The 9,417-nt window shown below is 52.4% G+C and overlaps 1 protein-coding gene across 1 annotated transcript; it reads left to right on the top strand.

Annotated features, from left to right (window-relative positions):
- The first annotated feature begins 6,691 nt into the window (after positions 1-6,691).
- ASCL2 (achaete-scute family bHLH transcription factor 2) lies at positions 6,692-7,625 on the top strand. Its single transcript, XM_043971862.1, has one exon. It carries the CDS (start codon positions 6,825-6,827, stop codon positions 7,623-7,625), a length of 801 nt encoding a protein of 266 aa, XP_043827797.1. The 5' UTR covers positions 6,692-6,824.
- The last annotated feature ends 1,792 nt before the right edge of the window (positions 7,626-9,417 follow it).

Raw genomic sequence — 9,417 nt, 5'->3', positions numbered from 1 at the left:
AATTATTGGCAGTTATTTTGCCAAATTATATATCAATAAATCTAACAATATAAGTGAAATAGAAGAATATTTACAAAAATATAAATTGCCCAGATGAGCAGAAGAGGAAATAGAATACTTACAGAGCCTTATCTCAGAAAAAGAAATTGAACAAGCCATCAATGAGTTCCCTAAGAAAAATAATTCCCAGGCCTAGATGGATTTACAACTGAATTCTACCAAACATTTAAAAAACAATTCCAACAGTATATAAACTATCTGGAAAAACAGGCAAAGAAGGAGTACTACCAAATTCTTTTTATGACACAAATATGGCATTGATACCTAAACCAATTTCTCTAATGAATGTTGATGTAAAATTTTAAAATAAAATACCAGCAAGGAGATTACAGCAATATATCATGAGGATCATACACTATGATCTGGCGGGATTTACATCAGGAATGTGGGGATTGTTCAATATTAAGAAAACCATCAGCAAAATTGACCATATCTATAACAAAACTAACAAAAATCATATGATTATCTCAATAACTGCAGAAAAACTTTTGACAAAATATAACACTCATTCCTATTAAAAAACATGAGAGGGGGCAGCTAGGTGGTGCAGTGGATAAAGCACCAGCCCTGGATTCAGGAGTACCTGAGTTCAAACCCGGCCTCAGACACTTGATACTTACTAGCTGTGTGACCCTGGGCAAGTCACTTAACCCTCACTGCCCCGCAAAAAAAAACCCCAAAACAAAACAAAAAACAAACAAACCAAAAAAAAAAAAACACGAGAGCATAGGAATAATGGAGCTTTCCTTAAATGACAAGTAGTATCTAAAACCATTAGTAAGTATTATTTGTAATGGGGATAAGCTAGAAGCTTTTTCCAGTAAGATTCAGGAGTGAACCAAGGATGCCCATTATCACCACTATTATTCAATATTGTACTGGAAATGTTAGCTATAGCAATAAGAGAAGAAAAATAAATTGAAGAAATTAGAAAAGTCAATGAGGAAACAAAACTATCATTCTTTTTTTTTTTTTAGTGAGGCAATTGGGGTTAAGTGACTTGCCCAGGGTCACACAGCTAGTAAGTGTGTGTTAGTGTCTGAGGCCAGATTTGAACTCAGGTACTCCTGACTCCAGGGCCGGTACTCTATCCACTGCACCACCTAGCTGCCCAAAACTATCACTCTTTGCAGATGAAATGATGGTATACTTAGAAAATCCTGGAGAATCAACTAAAAAACTAGTTGAAATAATTAACAACTTCAGCAAAGTTACAGGATATAAAATAAGCCCAGATAAATCATTAGCATTTCTATATTTTACCAACAAAGCCCAGCAGCAAGAAATAAAATGAAAAATTCCATTTAAAATAATTGTAGACAATACAAAATACTTGAGAGTCTACCTGCCAAGACAAATCAAGGAACTGTATGAACACGATTAGAAAGCAATTTTCACATGAATAAAGTCAGATCTAAACAGTTGGAGAAATATTAATTGCTCATGGGTAGGCTGAGCCAAGATAATTTACTTATTTAGTGCCACATCTGTCAAACAACCAAAAATTGTTTTGTAGTGCTAGAAAAAATAATAACATAATAAAATTCATGGGGAAGAACAAAAGGTCAAGAATATCAAGGGACTCGATATCAAAAAATGCAAAGGAAAGTGTCCTGCCCATTCCAGATCTCAAATGAAGTGGTCATCATCAAAACAATCTGGTACCGGCTAAGAAACAGAGTAGTGGGTCAAAGGAATAAATTAGGTACAAAAGACATGGCTACACATGACTAAAGTAGCTTATGGTTTGATTAAACCCAGAGATTCAAGCCTTTGGGAGAAGAATTCGTCATTTGACAAAAACTCCTGGCAGAAACTAGGTATAGATCAACATTTTACACCATATACCTATGGAGGAGGGACTGAACAAGAAATAAAGCATTACCAGATATAAAATGGATAATTCTGATTATATTAAATTAAAAAGGTTTTACACAAACAAAACCAACAGAGCCAAGGTTAGAAGGAAGGCAGAAAACTGGGGGGAAATTTTTACAGCAAGTTTCTCTTAGAAGGGCCTCACTTCTCAAATATATAGAGAATTGAGTCAAATGTATAAGAATGAGTCATTCTAATGTGGAAATGTTTAACACGATTATTTATTATTTAAACCTCAAAAGCTTCTGCACCTAGGCACCTAGGGTAAGAAAGGAAGTGGTTGAATGGGAAAAAACAACTTTGTATCAAATTTGTTTGATATGGGTTTAGTATCTAAGATATGTAAATTCTATATCTATCTCTATCTAGTAGCCATTCTCCAATAGAGAAATGATCAAAGGATATGAACAGTTCTCCCAAGAACTAAAAAGTAGGGCAGCTAGGTGGTGCAGTGGATAGAGCACCAGCCCTGTAGTCAGGAGGACCTGAGTTCAAATCCAGCCTCAAACACTTTACACTTACTAGCTGTGTGACCCTGGCCAAGTCACTTAACCCCAAATGCCTCACAAAAAAAGAACTAAAAAGTATTCACAATGACATCAAAGAATGCTCTCCTAGTAGTTCTAGAAGTTCTACCTCATACTCTGCAAATTGGCAAAAATGACAAAAAATGGCAATGGTCAATGTTGGAGGGGTTGCTGAAACATAGGCACACTAATATGTTGTTGGTGGAGCTGAGAAATGGTACAACCCAGTCTAGAAAGAAATTTGGAATTATACAAATAAAATGACTAAAATGTCTATAGCCTTTGGCCCAGGGACTCCATTATTGAGCTTATGCCTCTAGGAAGCTATTGATAAGAAGGAAGTTACCTTTTTACTCTAAAATGTTTATAGCAGCACTTTTTGTGATAACAAAAACCTGATAATAAAGTTGATGCCCATAGACTGGGGACGGTCACACAAATGGTGGCTGATGAATGGAATAGAACGTTACTGTGCTGTAAGAAATGATGTGTGTGATGGATGCAGAGAAGCTACAAGGTCTGTATGGACCTGTGCAGAGGGAAGTCAGCAGAGTCAAGGAAATATTCTACAGAGAACAGTGACACCAAAAAGCAAAAGAGAATGTAATACAAGAACAAAGGCCAACCAGGAATTAAATAGAGAGATGATGGGGCACCTCCTGCCCTGGCCCTTTGGGCAGTGGGAGGGCCACAGGTGTGATACATTACACAGATTTTCAGGTTTTTTAAAGGTACTGATCAGATGGGCTGATTTTTTTTCTCTCTAAAAATTCAATTTGTCATGGGGGATGGCTCCCTCAAAGTTGCCAGTGATCTCTCAATGGCCAGATCTTTTCTCTTCCACCCTTCTCCACCTCTCTGCTACATTGGGCACTGCTGACCACGCTCTCTTCTCTGATACTCTCGCTCCTTTCGTTTGGGGCTTCCTGGTTCTCTGCCTACCTCTCTGTCCATCCCTTCTTCTGTGTTGGTTCATTATAGATATCATCCATGGTTGGGACCTGGGTCCTCACCTCTTCTCTATCATCAATCGGTGACCTCGGAGAGGTCAGCTCCCATGGGTTTAGCTATGATCCCTATGCAGATGGCTGAGTCCCTGAGTTCTATCCATGCAGTCCCTGATCCTCAGTGTTTTGCCTACTGGACATTTCAAACTCAATGCCTCAGAGACATCTTAAACTCAACATATTCAAAAGGGAATTCATGACCGTTTCCCCAGCCTCCCCCTCTTCCAAATTTCCTTATTTTTGTTGGATCCTTTCCTCATTCTCTGGGGGACCTGGGGACCTGAAAGGCAGCGGGACCCAGGGCAAAGATTTGGAACAGAGGCTCTGGGTTCCAATCCTGGGTCTGCCCTTTACCATGCCTGGGTGACCTCAGGCAAGAGGCCTCATTGTTCTGGATATGATTCCTTATCTACAAAGTGAGGAGGTTAGACCCCAAGACTCTGAGTCCCCTCCCAGTTTTCAACTTCTGTATGCCTTCTCACCCTCTTCTATGGGAGACAGAACATGGCGGGGGTCAGATACTGCAGCAAACACCAGTAGGAAGAAAGGCCACCCGGTGGGCATCTGAGCTGCCAAAGTCCCCCCATAGACTGGCCTCTGTCTCTGGGGAAGAAGGAAAACAAAAGGGGAAGGATTGCTGAGTGCTTCCAGACTGGAAGCTCACTTAACCCACCTACAGAGACTTGGGGGTGGAAAAGGCGGGGCTTAGGGTGCCTAGAGCCAACTGAGGACTTCCAGCTGGGAACCTTTGAGATCATTTAGTTCAACTCCCTCATTTTAAATTTTATTTATTTATTGTGGGGCAATGAGGGTCAAGTGACTTGTCCAATGTCACACAGCTAGTAAGTGTCAAGTGTCTGCCTCTGGATTTGAACTCAGGACCTCCTGAATCCAGGGCCGATGCTCTATCCACTGCGACACCTAGCTGCCCCCAACTTCCTCATTTTACAAAGAAGGAAACTGAGGCCCCGAGAAAGCAGGGGACTGGAACACGGTCAAGCTTCCCGTCTCCAGTCAGCGAGGTAGTGGAGTGGGTAGAGCTCTGGGCCTCCGGTCAGGAAGACCCAAGTTCAAATCCAGCCTCGGATGTACTAGCTGTGTGACCCTGGGTCACCTCAGTTTCCTCATCAGTAAAATGGGAATAACAACATTGACCTCCCAGGGTCGTTGTGCGTATCACACAAGATAACAATTGGAAAATGTTTGGCACAGTTCCTGGCACACAGTAGGGACTTAACAAGTGTTTCCTTCTTCTCTTAGGTCCCGGATCTTTTCCATTGCCTTACCTGTTCCTTGGCGGAAGGGAAGAGCCAGAGAAGCCATGGGCCACCAGAGGGCGCCAGGGTCTGTGGACCGCCTCAGTCAGTGTCCCAGAGGAAGGAAAGCTGGGCATAGCCTGCGGGTAGCCTCTGGGCTCATGGCACTCTGGCTGGTGTCTTTGGACCCAAGTCCATCCTGGCTCAACAGAGGCTCATTTCACAGGCATTTTGACCAGCTGGCAGAGATACCCTCCCCCCACAAACCTCTTGCCACTTCCTTCTACATGTGTTAGAAGAAATTCTTGCCCTATCTCCCCTCATTTCCCTGACAACCCTGGGGTGGCAGGAGGCAGATACAGAGACCTCCTGTGCTTCTCACAGGGCTGATTCAGCTTGGACAGGCAATGGCAATTCACTTGGAGAGGGAGGGAGAGACAGGCACGCAGAGAGGCAGAGACACACATGACCCTGAGAGAGGCTTCAAGTGGAGACAAGACAAAAAGATTGAGTCGGAGCCACAGAACAGAATGCAGAGGAAAGACAAAGTTTGAGAGACAGAAACAGGGACACAGAGGAAAGAGGGGGTGACAGGCAGAGAGGAGAGACAGAGGGAGAAAGGCAGATACACATTAAGGACACGGCCAGTGGAAGAGAGAGAGACAAACCCAGAGAAGAGACACACACGGGGGGGGGGGGAGAGAGAGAGAGAGAGAGAGAGAGAGAGAGAGAGAGAGAGAGAGAGAGAGAGGGAGGGAGGGAGGGAGGGAGGGAGACAGACGAGTATCTGTACCTATAGAGAAGAGACAGAGAAGAGAGTGAGTGGAAGAGACAGATCAGGAGACGTACGGACGAAAGAGAGGGCCGAAAAGGGAGGAAGACCGGGGGGGGGGGCAGTCACCTTGAGGAAAGAGTGGGGAGGGATAGCCAGAAGCCAGAGAGAGGCCGGGAGCGAGCCACAGAACTCAGAGCTTGCTATGACAGAGACAGCTCAAGGGGCCAGGGGGCCGCATCTGCCTCGCTCGGCCTGCACCCCCTGGCCATAGCAATTGGCCGAAAATTCGCTCGCAGCGACCCCCAGCAAGCTGGCCCGACTAAAAGAACGAAGGGCGGGGAGGGGGCGGGTGCACAGGTGGGCGAAGGGCTGTAGGGCCGCGATCCCGCCCCCTCCAAGGTGAGCGCGAGCTCCGCCTCCCACCCCTCTCTCTTGGCCAGACCCTAGACCCCGAGGCCCTGCCTGGCGAACTAACTGGGGGCGCGAGGCGCGTGCCCGGTATTGTTTGGGGAAGCTGGGCCAGCAGCCACGCGCCGGGGCCCGGATCTCCCAGGGGTTGGGCTTGGGGGCCCCCGGGCCGCTGCCATTGGCCCTCCTGGCTGGCAGCGATTGGGGGAAGCCAATTGGAGAACGGGAAGAACGAGCCGAGGCGGGGAAGGGGGGCTGCGTGGGGGTGGGCCAGCTGCGCGGCGCGTGCGGCCCACCCCCAGCACCCTCCGGGGACTTGTGCAGCGGCCGCAGCCACAGCCGCAGCCTCCTGCACCGCCGCCCAGACAGCCTCCTCCCTTCCTCCCTCCCCGCCTCCCACCCCGGCCCCCGCCCCGCCCCGCGCGCGCCCAGCGCGTGGGGATGAAAAAGGGGGCCGGGAGGAGGACGCCTGGACAGCACCCAAGCCCAAAGGGAGGGGAGAGGGGAGGGGGGGATCGGGGCGTGAGCGCCCGCCCCAGTGGGGCTCAGCACGTTTGGCTCCAAGGGGGGGGGGGAGGGCGTTGGGGCTCCAAGTGCATTTAAAAACAAGACACCCGGGCCGCGGCCCGGAAAAGCGCAGCAACAAGCGAGCCATCCCGAGAGCAGGAGAGCGCCCGCTGGCCGCCGACAGCACGCGCGGGACGTGAGAGCCCCATGCGCTGCCCTGAAGATCGCTGTCACCTGCTCGTCCCTTCGATCGAACGACCTGGCCGTCCTGCCCGCCTGGTCCTCGCGGGCCCCAGCTGGGCTCTGCCTCTCTCCCAGGCCGGTCACAGCGGGTAACCATCGCCCGCGAAGGAGGTGGCCTCCGCGGCCCTGGCCGGGGCCGCTGCGCCGACGGGCCAGACCGGACATGGACGTCTGTGGAAGAGCGCTGAGCCAGCTGGCGCCCCCCGAACGTCCTCTAGCCCGCGGCACCCCCCTGGACTCGGGTGGTCAGAGGCTGCCACCCTGTGTGGCCACCAGTGCCTACTCTCCGTCCGCCCCGGCGCCTCCCCACGCGTCCCTGAGGGCTACCCGGCGGCGGCGGCCAGCGTCCCCAGAGCTGCTGCGCTGTAAGCGGCGGCCCGCTCCCGCGCCAGGGGCGCCCGGCCCTCTGGGCCTGCAGTTGCAGCCTCAGCAGCCTCCGCAGCAGCCCCCCGGGACGGACCCGAGCCCCGGGGTGGGAGCGGCGGCCGTGGCCCGGCGCAATGAGCGCGAGCGTAACCGCGTCAAGCTGGTGAACCTGGGCTTCCAGACTCTCCGGCAGCACGTCCCCAACGGCGCAGCGAGCAAGAAGATGAGCAAGGTAGAGACCTTGCGCTCCGCCGTCGAGTACATCCGCGCGCTGCAGCAGCTGCTAGCTCAGCAAGACGCCGTGGGCACCACTTTCCCTGAGCGCTTCCTGGGCGCCGGGGCTACCGTCCCGGCCGGGTCCCCGCAGACCCCCGGGGCTGGGGCCCCGTGCGTGGGCAGTGGGGGCCCCTGCCCTTACTCAGGCTCATACGCGTCGGGCTCACCCTCCTTCGACTCGTCGTCCCCAGGCCGAGAGGGCAGTTCGGTGCCCGGCTCCCCCCACTCGCCTTACTCGTCAGACGAGAGCGGCTACGAGGGGGCGCTGAGCCCTGAGGAGCGAGAGCTGCTGGACTTCACCAGTTGGTTCGGGGGCTACTGAGAGGGCGTGTGCACCGCGCCCCCCCCCTCCCCAGGTAACTAGGACCTGTGGAGAGGCCGAGACTTGGTCGCCGCCCCCTTTGATTTCACACACACACACACACACACACACACACACACTTGCCCGACGCGCCTTCGGGGCCCCAGGCCCGAGCGCTTCAAAGCAGGCGCTAGTGGGGTGCTGTCCGCTCCCCCCAACCTGGGTCCAGAGTCTGCCAAGGCGGCCTTTGTTTGCTCCGGCGATCGCCAAACTTCCTTTTGCCGGTTCCGTCGGTCTCGAGAAGCGGGGTGCGCCCCCCCCCCGCCCTCGCCCGTTCCCTCGGGCTAAGAGCGCTGGAGGCGGGTGACTTTGCAATGCAAATGGGCCTGCGGAGGAAGGCCCAGACCGGAGGGTGCTCGGGGAAAGGCCCTGACTCCCGGAAGAGCTGCGCCCAAGGTTGGCTTTGAAGCCCCCGCCTCCAGCTCGGGGCCCAGGCGGCGAAACGACGAGTCCACAGGGCCGGTGAAACTGCCGAGCTCGTTGTTAGGGGCGGGGGAAAAGGGGCGTCCTGGCTCGGGCCGGGCCCGGCGGGCTGCGTGCCGTGGGGGAGGAGGGGGAGGAGAAGAGACGACTGCTTGGCTGGGGGGCCCCGGGGTGGGGCCCAGGCCGTCCCCGGGAGAACAACTGGTTCAGCCGGCTGTGCTTTGTGGAGCTTGTGTTCATTCTCCTTTCCTGCCCCCCGCAGCAGCACTGAATGCCGAGAGCACCCAGTCGGTACGTCCCTGCCTTCCCTGCTTCTCCACCGGTGAAGAAGTTGCAGAAAGCCTAACCTTGCCACCTGCCAAGGATTCTGCCTGGTTGCTGGGCGGCGAAGGACCCAGGAAGCCTGCTCTTTGAGCCCTGCCTGGGCCCGGCTGCACAGACTTGGGGGGTGCGCGGTGGGAGCGGTGGACAGACTAGGGGACGGAGAAAGGTCAGACCGAGGTACAGTCTGGAAGCTATGGCCTGTCTTACCTGGCTTCCTTCTCTCTCTCCGCCCCCGCTTTTTTATCTTATGATTTTGGGGGGGGGGGAGGTAAACACCGCTGTTGCTCCTTAGGAGTGAGGGGAGCTGAAGACAGACTTTTCTGTTTTTATGAGAGGAATTGTGTCCCAGAGAACAGTATCCAACAAGAGACAGAATTTTGTACCAACAAACTGGAGCTTGGAAAGCCAGTAAACATGATCCCTGAAGGGGCCGCCACCCCCCCCCCCCAGTCCCACTCTAGCTCCTGGGGCCTCCCGACTGGCCCGCCCCCCGCTGCCTTCGATGAAGGCTGGATTAAAGGCCTTGGACAGATGACCTTGCATGTACATAGGACTACACTATTTTATGGAAAGTGGATTTTATAAATAAAACCGAGTCTATTTATAACATGATCCTAAAGCTCAGTGCTGGCTCTGAGGGAGGAGGAGAAATTTGGTCCCTGGGGAGGAGAGCTGGATTAGTCTCTCTTTGGTGCCCATTAGACAGATGGGAAGGCTGAAGTGCTGAAGTGAGTCCTAGTGCCCTGTAATAGTTGGAAGTGGGCTCTTAGGAAGCCTGGCCTATGACAAGAGACATGACCCCTAGCTCCCAGGAGCATGTCGGCTAGTCCTGGCTCCCTTGGCTTCGGTCTCTGGAATGGCACAGGACGTGGGCACTTTCCAACATGGGCGGATGTCCAGGCTGAGAAGGATGGCCGGAGGGGAGGGGGAACCGCGCAGGGATGATGCTGTCTCCCCCTCCCCCCTTCCCCAGCCCTGGCCCGGCTAACTCCTTTCCCCCTCTCTA

This window comes from Dromiciops gliroides, chromosome 6, assembly GCF_019393635.1.
Source record: "Dromiciops gliroides isolate mDroGli1 chromosome 6, mDroGli1.pri, whole genome shotgun sequence".
In the NCBI taxonomy this organism is placed as follows: Eukaryota; Metazoa; Chordata; class Mammalia; order Microbiotheria; family Microbiotheriidae; genus Dromiciops; species Dromiciops gliroides.
The sequence above is the reverse complement of the archived record's forward strand: the minus strand, read 5'-3'. Positions and strand labels throughout refer to the sequence as shown.

Coding starts and splice junctions, on each gene's coding strand:
- ASCL2 (XM_043971862.1), top strand. CDS start 6,825: ATGGACGTCTGTGGAAGAGCGCTGAGCCAGCTGGCGCCCCCCGAACGT.